The 25,962-nt window shown below is 37.9% G+C and overlaps 3 protein-coding genes across 7 annotated transcripts in view; 2 read left to right on the top strand and 1 right to left on the bottom strand.

The window, feature by feature from the left end:
* Positions 1 to 10,695, top strand: part of osbpl2b (oxysterol binding protein-like 2b) — a 30,889-nt gene extending 20,194 nt beyond the window's left edge. For both annotated transcript variants that reach the window (XM_067371287.1, XM_067371288.1), the window contains exons 10-14: positions 3,563 to 3,689; positions 5,955 to 6,077; positions 8,292 to 8,415; positions 8,519 to 8,609; positions 8,762 to 10,695. In XM_067371287.1, coding sequence (XP_067227388.1) covers positions 3,563 to 3,689; positions 5,955 to 6,077; positions 8,292 to 8,415; positions 8,519 to 8,609; positions 8,762 to 8,864 — 568 coding nt within the window. In that variant the 3' untranslated portion in view covers positions 8,865 to 10,695. The remainder of the gene's footprint in view (positions 1 to 3,562; positions 3,690 to 5,954; positions 6,078 to 8,291; positions 8,416 to 8,518; positions 8,610 to 8,761) is intronic.
* A 4,031-nt stretch (positions 10,696 to 14,726) lies between these two features.
* Positions 14,727 to 24,462, top strand: adrm1 (ADRM1 26S proteasome ubiquitin receptor). 3 transcript variants are annotated; one of them, XM_067372388.1, is made up of 10 exons: positions 14,727 to 14,868; positions 15,274 to 15,488; positions 15,565 to 15,681; positions 17,349 to 17,472; positions 20,447 to 20,527; positions 20,642 to 20,714; positions 20,793 to 21,052; positions 21,135 to 21,292; positions 23,943 to 24,045; positions 24,199 to 24,462. In XM_067372388.1, exons 2-10 carry the CDS (start codon positions 15,279 to 15,281, stop codon positions 24,300 to 24,302), a joined length of 1,230 nt encoding a protein of 409 aa, XP_067228489.1. In that variant the 5' UTR covers positions 14,727 to 14,868; positions 15,274 to 15,278; the 3' UTR covers positions 24,303 to 24,462. The 3 variants fall into 3 exon arrangements, with proteins under 3 accessions (XP_067228489.1, XP_067228487.1, XP_067228488.1); XM_067372386.1 differs by having other exon boundaries at positions 20,441 to 20,527; positions 24,199 to 24,461; XM_067372387.1 differs by having other exon boundaries at positions 14,728 to 14,868; positions 20,444 to 20,527; positions 24,199 to 24,459.
* Positions 24,463 to 24,641: 179 nt separating this feature from the next.
* lama5 (laminin, alpha 5) overlaps positions 24,642 to 25,962 on the bottom strand; it is a 114,641-nt gene continuing 113,320 nt past the window's right edge. For both annotated transcript variants that reach the window (XM_067372383.1, XM_067372384.1), the window contains exons 79-80: positions 25,237 to 25,356; positions 24,642 to 25,121 (exon numbers count right to left, since the gene is read on the bottom strand). In XM_067372383.1, coding sequence (XP_067228484.1) covers positions 24,973 to 25,121; positions 25,237 to 25,356 — 269 coding nt within the window. In that variant the 3' untranslated portion in view covers positions 24,642 to 24,972. The remainder of the gene's footprint in view (positions 25,122 to 25,236; positions 25,357 to 25,962) is intronic.

Here is a 25,962-nt window from a genome sequence, read left to right as displayed (position 1 = left end):
CCAACTAATGTCGCTATTGTGGTTTAAATGTGCACTTAGCCAATATTTCAGTCAACTTCTACTAACAACTAGCAGCATGTATAAAGCATCACACAAAAGTGCAAATTTCATAGAATCAATTCCATAGAAATGCACTATTTGCAATCAGACACAAATTTATTTATTTTTTGAGTGAGACTGTCCAATGAGAGGGGGGTTATTTAAGGTGCTTTCGTACCGGGTAGTTATATAAACACAGTTATTGGTACTAGCCACCAGGACGGTCCCCCGAGATCTAAATTTTCCCCAAGGGCTATTTTCCTGGTTGTGTTCGCACCACCAGTAGGAACTCTACCGTAAACCGGCCAACAGCGTCATCATTTAAGAGCAGCAATGTTAAAAATCGGAGCTGTGAGCGGAGCTGTGTTTTTGTTGTTTGCCGTGGGTTTTGTGATAACAGAGATGGAATGTAGACATAAGTTATGTGACTGAAAGAGCAACAAGCAGGGCTAGGAGATCTGCTATGACAACTTGTGACAAAGGTGACCGGTAGATGCTGATTATCGCTGTTTTCCATGCTTGTGGAGTTAGTTCCTGGAGTAAGTATATGTAAACTGTGTCTTATTAAAAATGCGGGGTCCCAGTGTTTTGCATGATATGCGTTCAACCAATCAGCGCACACTTACATCACTGGTAGTTCCTATTGCGCTGGGTTAGACCCAACTCTGAAGTAGGAGCTAATTTAGTTCCCCCAAAGGGTGTTCCTATAACTTAAATCATTCCCAGTTCCTGCAGTGCAAACACACCACAAACGGTACTTCCACCAGTAGTTATAGGAACTATGAAAACGTTCCTCCGGTGCGAAAGCCCCTTTTGAAATGCCATTCATCTGGTCAAATGAGGTGACCCGTTTCATGTTCAATTTTATTAGGCTCCTGACATGACTGGAGTCACAAGTACTGTCCATTAAAATTGTAAAATTGTTTTCAATGAGATAAGAAATTAGGATCCTTTAAGATTAAAAGCAGTTAGACACCTTTGATACCCGTAGCATTTGGCAATGAGTTAATAATTAAGGTTCGATTAAATCTCTGGAGTTTGTAAGTCACTGTTGGTTGTAGTAGGCGTTTATACTCCACTGTATCAAGAACTTGATCACATGATTGGATCACTGTCCCATTGGTAGTTATCTCTTTGCATCTCTGCTCATTTGCATAATGTTCTCAACTCGCCAATGTTAAATGATTCATTTCTGGTTAAAAAGTTTTACTTTTTCCCTGCTGATGCAAATTGCTGTCTGTGTGAATGGCCATTTAGATGGCTGCTATAGACATTATTGACAGCAGTGTCATCTTTGATTTTTAACAATAATGAAAGCGAAGCTGTGGGTTGTACATCTCTTCAGTGAGTTGTACTATTGTTTAATGTGTGTTTGTTTGGATTGTTCTGCTGACAAAACACTGCAAAAATATCTTTCCAAGAAATTTCAGTAGTCAAAGAACTCTAGACAACATGAGATGTGGAAAATGTGATCTAGGAGATTTGTACAGCATTTTATAGCGGATGCCATTAGCTGGGTTTCCATCCAAATGTGAAGCGGAACTTTTCAAAGTTTGCAGAAAAAAACAAACAAATGCGAATTAAAGCTAATCAGCGAACTAAATCTATCAGAGTTCAAGCATTTAAGGCCTTTAAGCACATAAAAAGGGTATTATATTTTGTTTAGCAAGCATGTTAGGACTTCGATCATAGATGGAAAAGACCATTTACAGCCAATATTGGCAATTTTTTGACAGTTATAGCGCCACCTATTGCCCGATCTCCACCACTTTCTTTTGTGTCCTCACGTGTTAATTTTGGTGGAAATATCTCATTTCGTTTTGAAGTTTTAGATACTTATAATTATGAGAGCCAAAAAAAAAGTTTTTGCAACTTCGGTCAATCAGGCGGAAAACCTAGGACTAGTTCACAAAAGTAGGTTTCTCACATATTCACGAATAATTAATGAACGATGTGATTGACAGCATTGGTTCTTGAGGCAAAGTTGTTCACAATGAGGAGCTCTATCAAATGATATGCATATTGCGTGGATCTGTGGAATACCACGTGATTAGAGGTGTAAAACTTGTTAGCACCAACTAGTGGCCGGTTTCTTAAAAAAATCTTACAGACCTTTACACGTGTACCGAGTTTGGTGCAAATATCTAATTTCGTTCTCGAGTTGTAGCCATTTTATTAAAAGTGGCTCCACATCATACGTTTGGCGCCCCTTATTGACCATGAATCAAAATTTCAACTTGATAATTATGGATATTCAGACTCCACAGAACATTTCTGCACTGGTTTGTTTCTGATTAGGCGAAAAACCTAGGACTAGTTCGCAAAAGTAGGTTTTGGGCAAAATTCTAAATGTTGAAAAAATGTTCCTGCCGGAAATTAAATCGGAGATATACGTTTTGTCCATCTTGTGCTAATGATTTCAATGATATGAGACACTTGATTCATTTTTGATCGCTGTAGCGCCACCTATTGGCCGATTTGGACAAGTCCGGGTATCTGAGTAGAGAGCAGGACTACTAACATCTGACAAAGTTTCAAGTCTCTCGGCCTTATAGTTTGGCCGAGAGACTTGAAATTAACACTGCCCGATCAGTTTTATGGAAGAAAAATAATAAAAATCCTTACAATTACAGTAGGGTTCCAGCACTACACGCTTGAACCCCTAGTTAGGTGTGTTTCCATTATGTTGTTCGAGCAGATGGCGGTGGTATTGGGAAGCTAGTAACCAGGAGTAAATAAAACACCATCAGCAAGCATAACTTTTTGCGAATTAAGGGATTTTTTTAAAATTCAAATGTAGGCATTTCCATCACTTGTTTCTGATGCAATACTTCAAAATGTGCATAAAAACAGGGTGATGGAAACAGCTATTGAAAACACGGTAAGTCTATCCCTCACAGCCTCGCTTTCATACCCGTCATGGCACTGCTCTGAATAAGGTCTGTGGCTTCCAGAAAAACTATTCAGAGATGATTAGAAGGACGACAACAACATTGCTAGATGTAATGCACTTTTTTTTTTCATTATATAAACCAATATTTGCTTCAGCACATCTTTAACTAAGGTAAAAATAACTGATGTCTTTATGTCACGATCCTCAAAGACTGGCCAGTATTCATTCTGACTTCAAATTGCCAGAGATTATTATTAATAAACAATAAATATACATCATTATGGCATTATAATAAAAACATTGTCTTTTAGACCACAAGTATATCAATAATAAAGTAAACAAAGCTGAATCAAAATGGGAATCTGACTCAAAATAGCTACAGGAAGTCTTTATTCCCACTTCCATTTACATCTAAAAACTGATGATCTGTCTGCTTACCAGTGAACAGATATTAGTAACATGTTACATAATGTATTTGTGCAATGTTTAGCCTGCAAAACAAGCTAACACCTATCATGCCAACATCTCAATGGATTTAAGAAATGTCAAGATCAGCTGTAATTCATAGTGCTATGTACCTCAGATTGATGATGATTGCTGTTTTCTCCTCCACATATACTTTACTCACAGTAAGAAGAAGCGCTGTGTGATCTATGGGAAATGGACAGAGTGCATGTGGAGCGTCGACCCACAGGTGTACGAGGCCCATCGGAAGCTCGAGAAGAAAGGAACGACGGACACTAAAAAACAGAAACAGGTGTGAAAGATAATAGCAAAGAATATACACTAACAAGAAGCGACACTCAATAGATCGTTCCATTGAAACAGCGGCACCCAGCCGCGGCCCCGCGTTTCCGCCATTTTGGGGTGAAAGCGAGTCGCAGTCCACTAGTTTCTATGGCAATATCATACAATAACGTACATTAAAGCTGAAATCCAACCTGAATGATGACAACACAGAATAAAATACCATCACAGTGATCATCAAATCCTCTTAACAGTTTATTTTACACACTATCCCCTGGTTTCACAGACAAGGTTTAAGCTAATCCTAGAATAAAATGCAGGTTTGAGCTGTTTCAACTGAAAGCAACGTGCACTGACAGATCTTAAAATATGTCAGTGCCATTGTTTTGTCTCAAGATGCGCACAAGTAATGTTTTTTTCTAGGGTATGTTTATAAAAACTACATAAATACCCTAATTGATAAAAGGCTTAATCCTGACTTAGCCTAAGCCCTGTCTGTGAAACCGGCCCTTTGTGTCTTCCACTTTTTTCACAAAACCTTTGCTCTCTAGAAACCCAGTCAGTTTGGGTTAAAATTCTTTAAAAGGATTATAAACACTGAATTAATACCAACATATGAAATTAAATTAAGGACGTGCATCAGAACAATTGGGAATGTTGGACAATAAATATATGAATATAACAGCTTGATTTTGCAGTGTTGTCTAGTGCCCGTTAAAGCAAAAGTGTCCAAAAGTGTGAATTATGCGATAACGGACACAGCAATGCATCATGTATTATAAGATCATTATGTTTGTAGCGTGATCCATTAAAACGTACAATATATATTTCAATTCAGACCTAGATATTATTATTCCTCCACTAGGTCTGAAATATATTGTTCGCTGCAAACATGATGATCTTAAATTTATTAATTATTAATTTACTATTAATAAATGTTTAAAGTTGCATAAAATGGAAATACTCAATAAAGTAGGCTAACTACGTTACCTCAGATGGATGAATGGTTGGATTCCACAACTGGTAAAATAAAACATATATAAGACATTTACTGTAGGATCATACAATTTACTGATGACTTAATTTAAAAAACTGTTATATTGCGCTTCTGATTTGCCAGTGAAATTCACTGATTTTGGGTGTGTAAGATGTGAAGGATTCTATGGTCCAGTTAGTATTTTCACCCCATAATGGCAGATGCGCTACTGGAGCGCCATCTAGTGGCTGTTACCCAAAAAAGTATCAAAGTGTCGCCTCTTGGGTTCTATAATCTTTGATAATAGCAAGGCTTACAGTTGACCACTCATGCTGCTTTAACCCCTGATAAACCCCCTTTATCATATCCTGTCTTTTTAAAACGGAAGCAGCTCTCCTCTGTGTTCATGAAAAGGTAACAGAGATGTAGACTAGCGTCATTAGGAGGTAGACGTGTATAATTATGTGAGGAGCCGTATCTGTAGTGATTCATGCACATGTAGACAATAATGGAGTGTTGTTTTAGGGTAACTGTTTGCATTGGTGTGTGTGTTTAAACGTGCTAATGTGTGTACAGAAGAGCTGTGTAGGTGTAGAGAAGAGCAGGTGTGTTAAAATACTCATCATACCTCAGACCTTTGCCTCTGTTCAGGTTTTTGCTTATTTAAACATTTGTCCCATTACGTGACAACACACCTAGTTTACAGCTATATTTGACAGACATCTTTTTTTTCTTTTTGAATGGATGCATACAGTGTGGCTTAAAGGGTTAAAATCGTCACGATCAGCCTCGTCTTGTTCCAAACTTGTATGGCTTTCTCTACTCTGTGGAACACAAAAAAAAATATTTTGAGATATGTATGTTTTTGTTGTTGTTTGTCTATTCAATGGAAGTCACTGGTCACCAACACTCTTTGGTTAACAGCATTCTTCAGACTATCTTCTTTTGTGTTCTGCAGAAGAAAGTAAGTCATACAAGTTTGGGAAAAGGTGAGTTTAATAATGAAACTATGCCTTTAAGTGTTTAAAGACAACAACATGTGAAGCCAGTGACATTTATTTTGAAGAAAGAAAGCCCAAGCTCCCTTTTCAAGCCAAACATTTTGTAAAAATAACTCTTGTTTTAAATGGTAAAACAATAGAAATGCAACTTGGATTGATATCTAATGCAATGAAATTCATACATTAAGTCCACTGTATGTTTATGCTTTTCATGTCTGTGCTGAATTAGTGTGAAAAATGAAAGGTTGTTAGGGAAGGTTATTGTTTGAGGGATTAAAATACGTGCTTGCACCTACAGGAGGAGCCAGAGGCTGTCAACGAGGATGCCGATGAAATGCCTGATGTACAGGAGACTGTGGCAGTGATTCCTGGTAGCACGTTATTATGGCGAATATCATCTAGGCCACCTCATTCAGCAGAGGTACACGCTGTGATCTCACACACGCTGTTATGCTCATGTACAGTCACCAAGGGCCATTTCAAAAAGGAGCTTCAATCAACTCTGAGTTGACTTAATGAGTTATCATAGGTGACAGGTGACAGAACAGTAAGTTATTGAACTAATATTCATTTTCATGGTATCCCACGGGCAGAAAAAAAGCCTAAATAATAAGAATAATTTAAGTGCATTTTCTTATTTTGCAAATGATCTGCCAATGGGGTAAGAAATACGGCAGCAGTTATTTACACTAAGTGGGAATAGCCTACTGTCATAGTGACAGATGCCATTTACAGTAAGTGCACATAGCTGTAGGTGTTATTTACACTGAAAATAGTGATATATTCTATTTACCATGTAAAAGTATCAGTTCTTTGCAATAAGTGTAAATAGTAATTAGATGCTATCTATACTTTATACTGGCAGATACATACTATTTGCAGCTCAGTATTGTACTACATTAACAGGATGCAATAATAACAGAGTGTAAATGATCATATTTATTAAAATTCTAAATACTTTTATCATTATTATACACTTTACTTCCACTTTTTGAACATTTTCTTGATTTTTATTGAAAATAAATACCTTTCTGGTGCGATACGTAATAGGAAAGGTGAGAAGGGTGAGCTCAGTAAGAGGCGGATTCGGGTTCAGTCACGTCACAAGCTAGTTCTACACGCCTTATATGGTACTGCCTACACAGCTGACTGAAACTGTTGAATCACGTGTGCCGTTTTTAACCTTGTGTGACATTGGTGGGCAGAGTTAGTGTGGATTTGCACTTGGTAATAGACACTCCGAATAATCTTGTTTTCTATTTGCATTAAAGGATTAGTGTAGTTTCTAATGAAAATTAGCCCAAGCTTTACTCACCCTCAAGCCATCCTAGGTGTATATGACTTTCTTCTTTCTGATGAACACAATCAGAGATATATTAATAAATATCCTGACGCATCCTAGCTTTATAATGGCAGTGAACAGGATCGAGGGGTATGAGCTGAAGAAAGTGTCTCCATCCATCATAAATATGTACTTCACACGGCTCCAGGGGGTTAATAAAGGCCTTCTGAAATGATGCGAAGTGATGAGATATATTATTATTATTATTATTTATATATTATTTTTGTTTTCCACACTGGCAGATCATTTTAATTAAGTAAAATGCACTTAATTTAGATTCCCCCAGGAAACAAGACTAAATATCTTTTATCATTTTTTTTTTTTTTAATAAAAATTGCATCTTGATTTAAGAATTTTTAGATATCTGTATCTGTACTTGAAATAAGACAAAAATACTCAGTAAGAAAAGCATTTTTGTAGCATGAATGATTGAAGTATTTAAACATTGCTTACGCTTTAAAAAAGCGGCAAGAGACCGAAAGAAACTCTGGGTTTACCAAAGAAAACCTGCTGCCGACCAGGTTAGGTTCACAGATTGTTACCATGGTAACTGACTCTGAGTATAAGTTACCTCTCTTTCAGAAACGGGCTTGACTTGCCTTCTTTCTCATGTTTGATAATTCCTCCCATTCTGAAACCGAAAACCCAGAGTTTCCCTCATTTCAGTGTTAACATACTCAGATTTTTTTTCTGAACCTCTTTTCTGAAATGGGCCCATGAAGGCACACTTAAAAAAACAAAACAAACAAACAAACAAAAAACACCGCTTGATGACTTCTTAAAAGGTGAACTACACTACTGTTCTAAAGTTTTTAATGTTCTTTATTTGATCAAAATACAGTAAAAACAGTAATATTGCTAAAATATTATTACAATTATTAAAAATGTAATTTATTCCTGTGATCAAAGCTGAATTTCCAGCATCATTACTCCAGTCTTCAGTGTCACATGATCCTTCAGAAATCATTTTAATATGATGATTTACTGCTGAAGAAACATTTCTTACTATTATCAGTGTTGAAAACTGCTTGATATTTGTGTGGAAACACGATACCTTCTTTCAGGTTTTTTTTTTTTTGATGAATAAAAAGTTAAAAACAGGATTTATTTAAAATGTAACACTTTTGTAACATTATAAAGGTCTTACTGTCACTTTTGATTAATGCTTCCATGCTGAATTAAAGTATTTTTTTGTAATAAAACAAAACAAACGGACCCCAAATTTTCAAACAATAATAAAGTCCCATTTCAATGGTGGTTTACTTGATTTTAAACCCCTCTGTTCACTTCTAGATGTATAACTTCACTAATTTCGCCATGGCGCTGAATGAGTTGGAGCCTGGCATGGAAGGACTGCTGGCGCCAACAGACTGCCGCCTACGGCCTGATATCAGAGCCATGGAGAACGGCAACATGGGTAATGAAGTCTTTTTTTTTTTTTTTTCTCCAAAACACAAAACAGCCCTACAGCGCCCCCTGCTGTTCAAAGACCAACATAAAGCTTTTATGTGTTTGTGCAGATGAAGCCAGCAGAGAAAAGGAGAGACTGGAAGAGAAACAGAGAGCAGCTCGTAAGGAGCGGGCCAAAGATGGTGAAGAGTGGTCCACGAGGTTAGTACCACTGGGTTTTATATAATATATGTGTGTGTGTGTGTGTGTGTGTGTGTGTGTGTGTGTGTGTGTGTGTGTGTGTGTGTGTGTGTGTGTGTGTGTGTGTGTGTGATTTTATACGTGCCATATTTTAACCTCTCTGACTGTTTTAGGTGGTTTCAGTCAGGCACAAACCCGTACACAGGATCACAGGACTGGCTGTACACTGGCGGCTACTTTGATAGGAAATACACAGACTGTCCTGATATCTACTGATGAGGAGGTGCAAGTTCAAAGGGCAGAGGTTTCCTTCCTCACAGTGCACCATATTGTACCCAACCGAAAACATTAGCGCTTATGCTCTCATTAATATTGTGCAGCCACCATCTTCAGCACTTACGTTTATGATCGTTCTTATTGAACTGCCCTTTGGAAGCATCGTCTCTCACATCCCATCAACCCTGTAGGTTTTATCAATGGAGGAGAGCGTCGAAACAACGGTAGGAGAACTTTTGAACGTTCAAGCCTCTCATCAGAGCTCCGGCTAGTGACGCCGGAGCTCAGTGTAGATGTAGTTATATCACATGAGATGTCACAGATAAAATGTTGCTTTGGCCGTTTTCCATGTGCAGTAGCCGTTTAACATATGAAACTAATTGCAGATGTTTTGAGTTGGGCTAGCACTGAGCCACCTAAGACCTCTGATCCAGCTGTATGTAGAGCGTCATCAAGCATTAATTAAAAATAACGACAGTTATAATGTTTAGTGAATGATGATGATGATGAATGTTAATAATGAAGTCTGTTTGGGCATGTGCGCGCTTGTGCTAATGTAAAAAGCCATCGATTTTCTTTTAATTGGTACAATATTTTCGTTTTCAGATTAAACTTTACGCAAAATATTCTCATTATGGTGAAGCGTTTTAAAGATATCCTCAAAAGCTCTTTTTCTTTCTTTTTTTTCACTTTGTGGTTCCTGCAGAGACTCATGGGATGTAAAATAGGCTGATTGTACTGACTTGAATGTGTTTAATAAGGTAAAACAAGCTCTGTTGACATTGTAAACGCACATTTTCATATTCCACAGTTTTTATAAGGTATCGTTGTCACACTAAATTGTTCCTCGAGCACTATCCGTTGAATTTGTTTTATGAAAAGTAGGGTGTCATGGGTTGTTATAGCCATCAGCATTTGCATCTGTTATCGCAGCTCTCAAACATAGACATGTACACTGTGTATTTGAGAAACGGACTAAATCTATGCAACCCATCAAACTGCTCAAACACCCCATAATATTTCAGTCTTGATGAACGTATGGAATGGCAGCTTATGTAAGTGTAAATATAACAAGCATCTCATTCGAGGGGATATTTCCTGTCTGGATGCCATGAGAAGTATTTTACGATCTAATCATAGACCACAAAAGCGATTCCTTTCATTTAGAGATGATCTGAAGTCAGATGAGCGGGTTTGAAGCACAGTGATGCAACAGTTGCTGCTCTTCTCAAGTACATAAACACGTTTTCTTTCCCACAGTGCCTGACTTTGAATACATCTTAACCTTGAGCTGTTTGTTTCCCACTAGAGGGTGTTTTAAGATTTATGTTTTGATTTTTCTAACCACCTTTCCCCTCGTCTAAGTACTATACATCAACAGGAATGTCAAAATGTAGTAGTCACCATTAGTTAGATACACACGTGACATTCAGTACACTACTTGTTTTGCATCCTTTATTGTTATCTGTTCCCTCATTAAATGTACATTTGATCTTGTTTTGAAAACTAGCGTTTTGAAACTAATATTCCACAATTAAACTATAGATTTTATTTTTATGCGGCTTTGTGTGAGTTCGTTCCTCTTCACTGTATGTCGTATTTTCAATGTACGAATGTCTGTATGTTCTGAGATGTTGCACATAGATTTCTAGCAATCGTAAGAACATAGCTCTTATTTTGTGCAATGATTTATTTTTATAGTATTTAATTTTTTGTTAAAAGGTATTTTACTGTGAGATGAGGTTTATACTTCATTTTTGAACAGTTTGCTTTAGAAATAAAGGGGATGTCATTATGGTGAGAACAAATTCTACTAACTGAAATTTTAGTTTGAACATGTTGATTCTTTTGGAATAATAAAATGACATTTGTAAAACCTTTCTCTGTTTCATTCCTTTGAATGCTGGAAATACTGCCTGGGCATTTATATAGTGCTGTGTTTTTGTTGTTTCACTTATTCTATATTTTGCTACGGCAGAATTGTCAACTTTGGTTTAGGTGTTGTGCCGAATTTTGACCCCCTGCCAGATTATAACCCCCTAGTATTGGTAAATTTAGGATTAGGGGTGGGGTTAAGATTAGGCAGTCTTCAACGAGGGGGGTAATAATTTGGCAGGGGGTCAAAATTCGGCACAACACCGGTCTGGAGTGAGAAATTGATGGCACAGACTGAATGAATCACATGCCCCTATTTGAGGTTTTATGGATTCAATGATTCATTTTTAGTAGGAGTGACAAAAAATAAAAACTATATATTATTTTATATTAACTATAAAAATATATTATTCCATTGCAATATTTTGTGGATTGTGTTTTTGGCTGGTTTTGGCCCAGTCTAAAACTGCCAGGAGGTGGCAGCCCAACGATCTCTTAATGAGTGATTCCTTGAATCATTCATTTAAATGATTCATTCAAAATTGTTGATTTGTTTAGAGGTGAAGCAAATCTTTATGAATGGGTCATTGACTCAAATGATTCGTTTAAACACGCAGACCCATCACAGTATTGCTCTGATACACGAGTTCTGCTTTTTCATTGGCGACAATATTGTGTCCAAATTGTAACTAACAAAATACTAACTTCTTGTTTTGAGCTGTTATAAAAAAATCAGTATCACATTTGTGAATACTAATATTGTTCTAGAGGGCCTTTTCTAGCTGCACAGCAAAATCCCCAGAGTTAAATCAACTCTGCTCAGAGTACATATGGTCTCTTTCTATATAGTGTTAAAGTAACACTGAAGCAGAGTCAAAGTTAATGAGATAATTAAGAGATTAATTAAGTTATGATTGATCAGTAGTGATGAACACCTGCTGTTAACAAGCAGAATCACTGAAGAGAAACAATAACTACAAATGACTTCCAGCCACAGCCTTAGATGAAATCAACTGAAGATAAAAGACATTAAATCTCTCAAGATCTGATTAAACAAATCCACAAACAGCATATTATCTCATTAACTTTAACTCTCAGTGTTATTTTAACTCTCTGTAGAGAGGGACCATGTGAGTTGATTTAACTCTGGGGATTTTGCTGTGTGCAGCTGTCCCTATACGCACTCCATTTGGTAGGGAAACCTACTAATTTATGTATGCTCTAGATCAGGTGTGTCCAACCCTGCTCCAACACACCTGTCTGTAATTGTCAAGCAACGCTGAATACCTTGACTCACCTGGTTCAGGTGTGTTTGATTGGGGTTGCAGCTCTCCAGGAGCAGGGTTGGACACCGCTGATCTAGATTGTGTGGCAACACGGTGCAGTATATAGCCTATGTTACATTACAATATGAATATTTTCTCTGTCAACAGTTGTAAAGAAAGTTTTAATTCTCAAAATATTTAAAGAAAAAAGCACAATCCAACAGGTCAGAGGTGACATTCTTTAGTGTTTTAGACAGGACATTTACATCGTCAACACCTCAAGCAAATGCAGATTTCATACTTCATATACTTCAATACAATGAAATAAAGATGAGTTTCTTCTAAACTGATGACTGAAGAATCAGAGTTTGAGTTTTAGAGGTCTGCTTGTTCAATTAGTAACAACCCCATAATTTATGAGGAGTTTCATTGCACATACAAATACAGACGTGGACGAAATTGTTGATACTCTTGGTAAATATGATCAAAGATGACTAAAAATAAATCTGCATTTTTTATTCTTGTTGATTTTTAATTCATAAAATTAGCAAAAATCTAACCGTTCATTGAAGGAAAAGAATTGAAAGTGGGAGAAACTCACATTATGAAATAAAATGTTTTTCTCCAAAACATGTTGGCTAAAATTATTGACACCCCTAAAATTTTTAATGAGTAAAATATCTCTGAAGTATATTTCCATTCATATTTCCATTGTTGTTCATGAACATGAAATTGTCCAGCCATGACTTCCTGTTCCACAGGAGTATAAACATGAGGAAACACAAAGGCCAAATTCCCGTAATCATTCATCACAATGAGGAAAACCAAAGAATATAGTTCTGATGTGCAGCAAAAGATTGTTGAGCTTCACAAAATAGAAAGTGGCTGTAAGAAAATAGCTGAAGCGTTGAAAATCCCCATTTCCACTATCAGGGCAATAATTAAGAAGTTCCAATTAACTAAAGATGTTACAAATCTGCCTGGAGGAGGACATGTGTCTAAATCGTCCTAATGCGCGGTGAGGAAGAGAGTTTGAGTGGACAAAGACTCTCCAAGGATCACAGCTGGAGAATTGCAGAGATTAGTTGAGTCTTGAGTCTCAGAAAGCCTAAAAATGATCAAACAGCACCTACATCCCCACAAGATGTTCAGGAGGGTTTCAAGAAAAATCCTCTGCTCTCATCCAGAAACAATCTCCAGCATATTCAGTTGTCAGACACGACTGGAACTTCAAACGGGACCGGCTTCTACGGTCAGATGAAACTAAAACAAGAGCTTATTGGCAGCAAACCCACCAGATGGGTTTGGTGCACACATGGATAAAAAGTGCCCCATGCCCACGGTCAAATATACTGCTGGATCTTTAACGTTGTGGGCCTGTTTTTCTGCTGGAGGTCCTGGACAACTTGTTCAGATTCATGGTATCATGGATTCTATCAAATATCAACAGATAAAAAATCAAAACCTGCTTCTGCTAGAAATCCAATAATGGGCTGTGGTTGGATCGTCCATCAGGACAATGATCCAAAACAAACATCAAAACCAACACAAAAATGTGTCTCTGAGCACAAAATGAAGCTTCTGCCATGACCATCCCAGTCCCCTGACCTGAACCCTAAAGAAAATGAGTGGAGTGAACTGAAGAGAAGAAGCACCAGCATGGAGCTGGAATCTGAAGGATCTGGAGAGATTCTGTATGAAGGAATGATCTCTGATCTCTCCTCAGGTGTTCTCCAAACTCATCAGGCATTATAGAAGAAGACTCAGAGCTGTTATCTTGACAAAAGGAGGTTGCGAAAAGTATTTAATAAAAGGGTGCTAATAATAGTTGCCAACGTGTTTTGGAGAAAAACATTTATTTCGTAATGTTTCAATTCTTTTTCTTCAATGAAAGGTTAGATTTTTGCTCATTTCCATGAATTAAAGATCAAAAGAATAAACAATGCAGATTTATTTTTACAGTCATCTTTGATCATATTTATCAAGGGTGCCAATGCAGTCTGTATATGTATAAACAAAATGAGCAGGTTGTCGATAAATATCATTGGGGACAGAAATGTATATTAGAGCATGTTACGGTTCAGGGACCCACAGAGGGTCTGAAAAAAAAAGAGATGCCAGAGACATGAATTAAGATATTAATTGAATGTTTTTAATGCAATCATTTTTAAAGTATTTAAAAGGGAATTTCATTCTGCTTCCTAGACTGTCTAAAGTTGTAAAACAATATATGAATTGCAGATATTTTTATTTTATTATATAGGCTAATAAAAAAAAGGAAAAATAATTAAACAAATTTGCAGAAAATTAATGGAATTTTTTTTATTATTATTATTACTACGATTATTTAATTGTAATTAAACAATTTCCATCTCTTGGACCTTAAACACAAGTTTGAGTAGCAGCCTAATTTTGTTTGTTTATATTTTTGTCATTTTTATTAGTTTTAGTTAACAGTAATAACCCTCAATTTTGTATTTTGTTGCATACCAAGTTCATATTGAGTTATTTGGAGTTCTGCATCTATTTTATTTCCTAAAGGTCAGAGATGAAGGCAATAATCCCACATGTTTATATTCACATATAACTTCAAACGGTATAAAACCATGTGTTATTGGTGCATTTAAACGGAATTGATTGTTCATATGATGAGTGTGCAAAGAATCTGCTCAATGACACAGCACTTGCTGCATGCCAAGAGTGACAGTCATTCAGCCAATCAAATGCCGCCTCGCGGCTGGCAGGATACCGGATACCGGAAGTCTCTTGCTACTTTCTCTAGTCCGTCTGCAGCTCTTCAGCGAGCGTCCTCTCAAGACATTTATCTGCTGCAGGAATCTACGAAAGCTTAAACTCATCCACCGGTAAGATGAGCTTTTATTACAAAACTCTATTACCTGACCTGTAGTCACGTGCTCAGTTTAAATGCGCATCAGAAACAAAACGCGCAGTCACTGTTGTTGACATAGCAGCTAATGCTAATTAAGAGAAATGTTTCAGAAGAAATATTGAAAACAAGCTTAGATCTTCAACCTGAGGTTGACATTATGTTAATTATGGTACTATGTTATATCTTAAGATAGCTTGTGTGTGTATATTTGTACAAATATAAGCCATTTGATGTGTTTTGACGCTAGCTGGAGTGCTAATGTTGCTGAGTAACTGTGTTAGCTTCATGTTTATCAGACACAAGTCTTTAATAAACCTTATTTATATGGATTCAGAAGTGCTGCTGTTTGTTCTACTCTTGTGTTGTGTGTGTCCGTCAGTGAGGATGTCCTCTGGAGCTCTGTTCCCCAGCCTGGTGTCCGGCTCCCGCAGCTCGTCCAGTAAGTATCTGGTGGAGTTCAGGGCAGGTAAGATGACCCTGAAGGGCAGCACCGTGACCCCGGACAAGCGCAAGGGCTCCGTCTACATCCAGCAGACTGACGACTCGCTCATCCACTTCTGCTGGAAGGACAGGACCTCTGGGAATGTGGAGGATGTGAGGACTCTCTTGAGTATTAGTGCTGGAGCGATGGTGCTTTAACTCGATATCAGAGTGTGATTTTGTGTTTCAGGATCTGATCATATTCCCGGATGACTGTGAGTTCAAGCGGGTCAGTCAGTGCACTACAGGACGAGTGTATGTGCTGAAGTTCAAGGCCGGCTCTAAAAGGCTGTTCTTCTGGATGCAGGTGAGTCGAGGTCTACTGATATTTCACAAATGTAACTTTAACAGTCTAATAAAATATTGGACAGCAGTTAAAGGGTTAGTTCACCCAAAAATGAGAATTCAGTCATTAATTACTCGCCCTCATGTCGTTCCACACCTGTAAGACCTTTGTTCATCTTCAGAACACAAATTAAGATATTTTTGATGAAATCTGATGGTTCAGTGAGGCCCCCATTGACAGCAAGATAATTAACACTTTCAATGCCCAGAAAGCAGTTCATGTTCATGTGACTACAGTGGTTCAACCTTAATGTTATGAAGCGATGAGGATACTTTTTGTGTGCCAAAATAACGACTTTATTCAACAATATCTAGTGATGGGTGATTTCAAAACACTGCTTCATTAGTGATGGGCAGATCGAGGATTCATGAAACACTGAAGCAGTTGAAGCAAATGCGCCGTAATGTGTCAAGGCTTCGAAACAATCTGACACCCGTCTCCACGGTGACCCCTAGTGGTCAGGACAGTGTAAATGCAACAAAACTCACGCTAAACATGCATTAAAAACACCTTTTACAAATCTATTGCAAATGTTTTATTGAAAGTAACATCTATGAAATGCAATTAATTAATCATCTAATGAGATTAAATAGACTGTCTTTATAATATGTTCTCTTATCAGTTTTCAGGGCTCAAGCTAAACAGGCCAATAAGAGATTAATAACTACAGTTATTCATTTTAATTATTCTAATTAAAACATCTACAAATGTATAAAACTGATCAGAGATCTGGTAAAGCCCATAGACACTTGTTCAATAGTTCTCTGTGAATCTGCATGATTCATGGGTTCACTTTATGTGAACCATTGAAATTTAGAACTGTTCGAACTCAAAACATTTTGAAACACTTATGACATACTCGTTTACTTGAATCACATGACTTTGTCAGTTTGATACACGCTCTAAATCACTGATTCAAAACAAAAGATTCAAAGCTTCATGAAGCAGTGTTTTGAAATCGCCCATCACTAGATATTGTTGAATAAAGTCTTTATTTAGTTTTTTTTTGCCACACAAAAAGTATTCTCGTCACTTCATAACATTAAGGTTGAACCACTGTAGTCACATGACTGTTTTAAATGTGTCTTTAGCAGCTTTCTGTTTTCTATTGTTTGCTTTTCTGTTATCAGTAATAGAAAGGTCAACACTAATACTTTCTCATCTACAGTCAGCAAAAGCATTTACATCTTTTAAAGTTTTTGTAATTTTACAAACTTTGCAAACTTGGTGAATCTTTGAAGTGTGCGTGTGTAGACTGCATGAAATCAAAATTGACCCTATTTACTTCCGGTTCACGGGGACTTTAATCTGTCAGTCTGTGCGAATCGGATGTGGACAGGAGAGTTCAGCTGTCACTGGAGATTCATGATCGACAAACTTTAAATTCTTGATTTCAAACTACGCTGCGCTGTGTCCAGTTGGACGCTATATTGTCTTTATTTGAAAAAAATTTCCAGTCCAATGTGCACAAACATATGAGTTTGCTGTTGCCTACAGTGTTTTTTCAGTGTTTTTTTATTCATATTTTTAACAGTTTATTTGTGAAAAATACCACACTAGGATTACTCTGATATCCGATCAGCTGTCAGACACATTTGTTCTTGCTGTCCCATCTCTATTGTTTAAAGGAGCCCAAAACAGATAAAGATGAGGAGTACTGTCGCAAAGTCAACGAGTACCTGAACAACCCGCCCATGCCAGGTGCTCTGGGCAGCGGAGGAGGCGGCGGTCATGAACTCTCTGCACTTGGTGGTGAGTGATAGAAGATGGATTCTTTCTCTTATTTAAACAGGGTATCCGCAGGGCATTAAAAGTCATCAAATGGATTTTGTGAAAATTAAGGCCTTAAATGGCATTAAAAAGCATTACATTTTAGTTCTACAGGCATTACATTTTTTTTAGATAGTTTTGAAGTAAAAAATAATACTACCAGTTTATTTTGAATAAAGCCTTAATAATTAATAACTTTGATTTGCTGTTGCAAAATATGTACATTGATGTGATATGCACACAAAACCAGATTGGTAATTGCTTCCGGCTGGTGCAATATTGCCATAACGCCGGTTTGGACAGCGGCGGGATGGGACCTGTAGACAGAAGGCTGCATCAGTGTTTCCAACTTAGCAACTTTTCTGACCCCTTTTGCGACTTTTTTTCTAAGAAAGAGCGTTGTGACGAATATAGCGACTTCCTGATCTAGCTTCCGAGACCCACCGGTACTACCGCACGAGTGCGGCCGCATATAGCCAAAATCACTGCACGTGTCTTTATCTTATGGGTATGGTGATTTTGTCAGACAACGTCTTGATTTATAAATGAGGATTTTAGTGCTGGTTTAACATGTCAGGGCTCAAACTTTACTTTCCCGACCGGACAAGGACCTGATAATAATAGGCTGTATAATGTACAGACGATAAAAAGGTTGTGCTGTTGAGGCTCACGCAGCATCTGGAGGAGAAATGGAAACATGAGCGAAGCACACGTAAAAACAAACTCAGTTAAACATACTGTGGTAAAAATTCAAAATGTGGAGTTTTTATAACTTGATACTGGTAAGCAAAACTACACGACCAAGAATGCTGTTTTCCTAAATAGGCTATCATCACAATTAAAAATGTGTGATTTCATACAACAGTTCAATTAACAAGTAGTTAATATTAAGCCACTTACATTTTAAAAACATTGACTGTTTTTGTTCTGTTTTAGCAGCGAAAATAGTTTCAAACAAAGATCACAGCAAAGCGCACCACTCAGCCTTGTTTTCATTACTGAATAATTCAACGTTTTGAATGAATCGGTTGAATGAATCAATGACCCACTCATTAAGACGGTTACTTGCCGCCACCTACAGGTGGTTTAGTTTCATTTTTAAAAGTATCATTTCCCCCCAACATTTCATATTTTGTATTTTCAAAAAATATTTAAAACAGTCCCATAACATTATTTAATGCAGTTGTAATCAATCAAAGATATGCAGGTTTACATAAGCTGCACTATTCTGAAAGGATATTGCTACAAATCAAATTTATATAAAACTCTTTTTAAGCAGCTGTTTCACTTGTACAAATGAATGACCGGTTTATGCGTGTCCACATGACAAGGCTTAATGTCGAGCCCTGTATGTAATCTTAATAGGCCGGGTTTCAGTCACCATTTCAACAAAAACAAAAAAATATATACAGATGAAGCAATTTTATTGGGAATTTGGCTGTATTCAAATATATTATGTCAGCAAAAGGGTAGCAGCAGAGAAGCAAACAAATGTAAAAGGCTGACACTTGGCAGAATGCGATTGCAACAATGACATGATGAATTTTCTAATTGCCGTATGTCGTCATCCATCAACATTTAGCAACATATATATATATATATATATATATGTTGCTAAATGTTGATGGATGACGACATACATATAGAAAATATGGCATAAAAAAAAAAAATTGGCATTAAAAAGGCATTAAAGTAGATTTGATGAAACCTGTAGAAACCTGTTAAAGGATTAGTTTCACTTAAAAATAAAAATTTCCTGATAATTTACTCATCCCCATGTCATCCAAGATGTTCATGTCTTTCTTTCTTCAGTGGAAAAGAAATGAAGGTTTTTGAGGAAAACATTCCAGGATTTTTCTCCATATAGCAAACTTCACTGGGGTTCAACGGGTTGAAGGTCCAAATGTCAGTTTCAGTGCAGCTTCAAAGAGCTCTACATGATCCCAGACGAGGAATAAGAGTCTTATCTAGAGAAACCATCGGTCATTTTCTAAAAATAAATAAAAATTATATACTTTTTAACCACAAGTGCTCGTCTTGCACTGCTCTGTGATGCTCCCCACGCATGACGTAATCACGTTGGAAAGGTCATGTGTAGGGCTGGGTAAAAAATATTGATTTCTCAATTTTAATCGACTTTCATTTTTACGAACCGATATTTATTCTTAAATCGCAAGAATCGATTAGCCTTTTTTCAGTTGATGAATGAGCAGAATATGTAGCACCTCTCATCCAAGAAAGTACAATAATCTTTGTGCTTTCTTACTTTTGATATGAAGCAAAGTCTCAGATTTCAAATGACGTCCATCTTATTCTGAGATTCAAATTGTATCAATAGCCCTAGTCACGCGTGATGTAAGCAGAAGCCTGGAGTGTTTTCCTCAAAAACCTTAATGTGCGTGTGTATTACGTGTTCCTTTCTTTACAAAGTGACATCGCCAACTACTGGCCTGGCATGAATAATACAGCGTTTTTAGTCGTTTTTGCGGATCCTTGTGTGCTGGAATCGCTTTGACAATGTTGTCGTCTGTACGCAAAGGAAAAACATTTCTGTTTTTAGTACATCGCTGTCGTGTAAAACTACCCTCAATACTGTCCCAGGGATGAAAAAGGCCAGAGCTCAGTGACATCATCATCATCATCACACACTAAATCCAGACTATCTCTAATACTGCATTCATCAGTGTGCAAGTTAAATTAAAGAGATATTACAAATAATTTGGTAGTAAATGTAAAGTGTTGATCATTTTATTGATGCAGACATGAGTATGTGTATTTTGTCAAATGTTTGCAACTGCTTTGTTACATAGGGACTACTGAACTTGTAAGTAGACAAGTGGTCAAGTGCAGAGAGCACAAGTGTAGGTACTGGGACAGGCTCTTTGTCAACAAGAGTACTAAGGGAATTTCCCTTTTTTTTTTTTTTTTTTTTAATATCCTTTTCTTTAAGGAGAAGGTGGCTTGCAGAGCCTCCTGGGTAATATGAGCCACAACCAACTCATGCAGCTGATTGGACCAACAGGTCTGGGTGGACTTGGTGAGTGATTTTTTTTTTTTTTTTTTTTTAAGCCAGATTCCATGTTCATGATTGTAAACAACATTAGCACTGGGCCACACTGTGTATGGACGAATCTTGTTTTTTCTTTGACAGGCGCTCTAGCTGGTCCAGGTCTGGCCAGTTTGTTGGGCAGTGGAGGTCCTGCTACCAGCAGCTCAACCTCTAGGTATGTCAGCTGATTCCTCAATGCTTTTTTTGCTGCTGAGTGTTCACACATCTAATGGCTTGTATCCCTCATCCACAGCTCCCGCAGCCAATCGGCAGCAGCCACTCCCTCCTCTGGATCCACCGCGCGCCTTAGCTCCACCCAGGCACCCACCACGCCCGTAACCCCTGCTGCTACCTCCACCGGCTCGCCCACGGTGACCCCCACCACCCCTGCAGCCCAGACTCCCTCCATACCTGCGGGACCCCCCTCCAGCACACAGCCCATCCAGCTGAGCGACCTCCAGAGCATCCTGGCCACCATGAACGTGCCCGCCATGGCAGCAGAGGGACCGGGAGGTGAGAGACTGATGTTCCGTTTGATGTGATCTTCGTCCTCTTTTACTTTCCTCTAAAGTCTTGCCCGTCGCTCCCTCTGTAGTGGACCTGGCGAGTGTGTTGACCCCTGATGTCATGGCTCCTATTCTGGCTAACCCTGAAGTGCAGCAGAGACTGCTGCCGTACCTGCCGTCAGGAGAATCGCTCCCACAGAGCGCGGACGAGATCCAGAACACGCTGACCTCTCCACAGTTCCAGCAGGTCAGTCATGCACTTAATGCATTGAAATTAAGGGTGTTGAATTATTCACGTATTGATGATAGCTGTGGTATCGATACTACACGTACGATAATATTGTGAGTGATCCAACATAGGTGGAAGTATAGCACCTTATTGCTGTATGCCGCCTGTCATAAAATGAAAGAAAGTTAAAGATGAATTATAAAACGGATGTAAACACACACCCTTGATCATTTTGGTTCGCTATACATTGCAATAAATCATTGTTGCTCCAAAATTTAAATTGAATTATTTCCATTTAGCCCAAAAAACAAAAAAAAGGTTTATTAATCAATTAAATGTATTTAATCACACTTAACTTATATAGTTGTTTCTACTCCAATTCATTGTTGAAATATTAACATTTTAAACACTGGCTGTAATAACTTGTTTTCATTTTTTTCTTGATGATTCTTGAGCTATGGTAAATTGAATAGGGGTGTGATGAGATCTTGTGCTATGACATCTCATGAGAAAATGTGACAAGATTTCTCATCAAGGTGAAAAGCTGCCTCTCAATATTGCCATGAAGGGTGAAATTAGGATATAACATATCACTGCTACGTTTGCATTTTGCTTTTTATAGAAATAAGAAAACATTTAATTCAGTTGAATAACGGTCATTTCAGTTCCATCCAGATCGTCCAACAACACGAACTGCAGAGTTGAATGCAGTGCAGCATGAATTAACTGATCACATGACGAGAGTTAATGTTGAGATGACTGACAAGACCATGGCGGATGATTCATTCATTGCCTAAGCATCTGAGAAATGTCTTATCTTGCATAATGTGCACTCAGCGCCACCGCTCCCTGTTCACAGAGTGCATTCAAGCGCAATTCAATAACCCTCATTTTTACAAAGCAGCTCCTTGATGCATGCAAATATCTCCCGGTATGAAAGCAATCTTATCTTAAGCTATCTCTTCGCTCAGTTTCATGCTCGAAGAAAAACATCTCTATTTGCACTTTGAACATTGAGAGAGTACTTTATGGTTGCGCTTATTTTTTGCACTTAAGACTAAGAGAAAACTGTTATTCATTTTTCTATATTTTTTTAAAAATGTATTTCTATGATCTATTTGTGGAAAGGAGTTCAGTTAGGAGGTCAAAAGTTGTAGAAGCTCATAATTCATGTGCAGTAAGGTCTGAAGAGACTCGTATGAAATCATACAGAAGAGAAGTCAGTTGAGTTTGTGGCAAAACCTTTTACTGTGTTTGAGTATTCTTGTCTTTTACTGCATATGATAATTCATACTCAGAAAGAAGAACTGTAATCACATTCATTACAAGATGATTAGTTCAAACAATTCAAATGCACCTGCAGACTATTTTTCTAGTCATGCTTTTCATCAAGGATTTCTTAAAGGTGCCCTAGAAACAAAAATTGAATGTAACTCGGGATAGTTGAATAACAAGAGTTCAGTTCATGGAAATGACATACAGTGAGTCTCAAACTCCATTGTTTCCTCCTCCTTATATAAATCTCATTTGTTTAAAAGACCTCCGAAGAACAGGCGAATCTCAACATAACACTGACTGTTACGTAACAGTCGGGATCATTAATATGTACGCCCCCAATATTTGCATATGCCAGCTCATGTTCAAGGCATTACACAAGGGCAGCCAGTATTAACGTCTGGATCTGTGCACAGCTGAATCATCAGACTAGGTAAGCAAGCAAGAACAACAGCGAAAAATGGCAGATGGAGCAATAATAACTGACATGATCCATGATATGATATTTTTAGTGATATTTGTAAATTGTCTTTCTAAATGTTTCATTAGCATGTTGCTAATGTACTGTTAAATGTGGTTAAAGTTACCATCGTTTCTTACTGTATTCACGGAGACAAGAGTCGTCGCTATTTTCATTTTTAAACACTTGCAGTCTGTATAATTCATAAACACAACTTCATTCTTTATAAATCTCTCCAACAGTGTGTAATGTTAGCTTTAGCCACGGAGCACTATCAAACTCATTCAGAATCAAATGTAAACATCCAAATAAATACTTTACTCACATGATCCGATGCATGCATGCAGCATGAACATCTTGTAAAGATCCATTTGAGGGTTATATTAGCTGTGTGAACTTTGTAAATGCACTGTAATATAGTCGAGAGCTCAGGGGTCAGGGAGCGCGAGATTTAAAGGGGCCGCAGCCTGAATCGGTGCATAGTTAATGATGCCCCAAAATAGGCAGTTAAAAAAATTTAAATGGGGTATTTTGAGCTGAAACTTCACAGACACATTCAGGAGACACCTTAGACTTATATTACATCTTTTAAAAACTGGTCCTAGGGCACCTTTAAAAATACTGTGTAAAAATTCATCTCGTCTCATGAGCTAACGGTCTCGTCATGCCCCCATAATTGAATGACTTCTGAGGTAAATGTTACATGACATTGTTTGCAAACGGTTTTATTGACATCTTTCCACGGTGGAAACACTGAGCGTTTACATGCAACGATACATTTCAGTAAGCTGTACTGTTTTATACCTTCTGATGTTCATATTTATTTCATGCTATAACTAGTAATAAAGAGGTTCACGTTCTTAATTGAATTTTTCTTAGGCTTTTCCATGTATTCTGTTGTGATGTAAACATGTCGTTTGTCTGTCTGTGCAGGCGATGAGTATGTTCAGTAGCGCTCTGGCCTCCGGTCAGCTCGGCCCTCTCATGAACCAGTTTGGTCTGCCCTCTGAAGCAGTGGACGCAGCTAATAAAGGAGGCGAGTTGTGTAACGTCCTTGAATCAACAATATTTTAATTAAAAATATATATGGAAATATATGTCAGTGCATAATTAGCTTCAGTTTTCACCATTTTTAACCATTTCATGTTAGCTACCCACAAGCACTCATTCACTCTGTCCTGATGTTTAGATGTGGAGGCGTTTGCTAAGGCCATGGAGGGCAGCGATACCAAGACCGATGATGGTGATTCCAAAGACAAGAAAGATGATGACGAGGACATGAGCTTGGATTAGAACGACCTTCTGAACACAACCGTCTCTCTGAAGTGTTAGTCTCATGCTAGTCCGAGATGTTTGCCTGTAATCATTCATTGATTCGCGTGTGTTTTGTATGTCCAAAGCTACACTATTAAACAGTTGACTATGTAATGCCAGTTTATGCGTGTGTGTGACGTTGATCAAAGAGACAATAAAACTTAAAGCAAATGTTTATTGCCAATAAAAATACAGCTATTTCAGGGAATTTGACAGTATCAAAAGTGACAAAAAAATATTTCTCGAGTTTAACTCCAGTGATTTTAGATAATACACAACAAGTCTGCTTGGGAATATCCACAGTAAGTCGTCCTCCTCCCCCCAGTTTTTATACAGCTAAATATTCCCTTAAACCCATTTAATGGTGTTTGGTCAGGATTGTATCAGTAGTGAAATGTACTAATTAAACCTGGAACAAAATAAATCCAGTGCCAATCCCATCTTATTTTCCTCTGGTCCCGTCAGTTCTGAACGTTATACTTTATCAGTGGTGTGGTAACACTTACAGTGCTTGTTCATAAACTACATACACAGGTGTCATGAAAGTAAACATAAATATCTGTTTAAGTTAAAGACTAAGCAAACCCACCACCTGTTGATTTGATAGTGTCAGTGTATGTGGAGTATTTAGGGTTAATGCGGTTGAGGTCTATAAGGCAGGGCAGCCCTGAGTCCCCACAGATCCAGACACCGACAAGGGTTTTGACAGCATGACAGGCCTGTGGTTCAGTACGGCTTTCCTCACACATCCGTGGAAAGAGAGGACGTTCGACGGGAGTCCTGGCACAGCTATAGTATCTGCACAAGAGAGGACAAAAGGCTTGAGCTTCTAACCTTATTATTTCATATTTCAATGGTGGGGGTTTCTTGATATCAAAGCTGCATGTTCTCTGAAAGCACTCGGGTGTCATACCTGGAACACTGCCCAGATAAACAGCCTCTTTGCCCCCGTTCGATCTGCTCAGTTTGGGACCCACTCCATGTTCGCTGGCCGCATCCACGTGGAGCTGGATGACATTGCTCTTCTTCACAACTAAAATCACAGATATTAAAGTAAAATTATATGGGAAACACATCGCTCTTGAAGTATCTACATATTTTAACCCTTGTAGTCGGGTCTTGAAGCGAGTGACGAGCATTTTTATTTTGGGAAACTTACTTTTCCATAAAAACATGTTCCTCATTCTGAGATGAAGAAATGTTCACCCAAAACTGAAAGTGAGTACTTACAGTTTTACTGGAGTAATATTTTATTAGGTATCTGTACTTTTTGTGTAGGCCTCCACCACTGGAAAAAATATATCTAATCTAGACTTGTGCCGCTATTCGGTAATGCGATATATCGCGATGATGAATATGCACGGTATTGTTATCGTGGGCATTTCAAAATACCGTAAATAATAATTTATTACCAATTATTACAATTTTTATAATGCATTTAAGAATACTTTCCCCATCAACCATATAAAATGCACAACACCGCTGTATTCTGCGTGAAAGAGACACGCACTCAGATGTAAACAAGCTCAACGAGAAGCACATTTCCGAACGAGTGAAGGAGACGAGCTGAATGAAAGTGCGCGTTCACTCTCTGACAGCAGAGGGCGCTGATGGAACAGCAGAAATGCAGTGGTTACCC

This window comes from Chanodichthys erythropterus, chromosome 20 (assembly GCF_024489055.1).
Source record: "Chanodichthys erythropterus isolate Z2021 chromosome 20, ASM2448905v1, whole genome shotgun sequence".
In the NCBI taxonomy this organism is placed as follows: Eukaryota; Metazoa; Chordata; class Actinopteri; order Cypriniformes; family Xenocyprididae; genus Chanodichthys; species Chanodichthys erythropterus.
The sequence above is the reverse complement of the archived record's forward strand: the minus strand, read 5'-3'. Positions and strand labels throughout refer to the sequence as shown.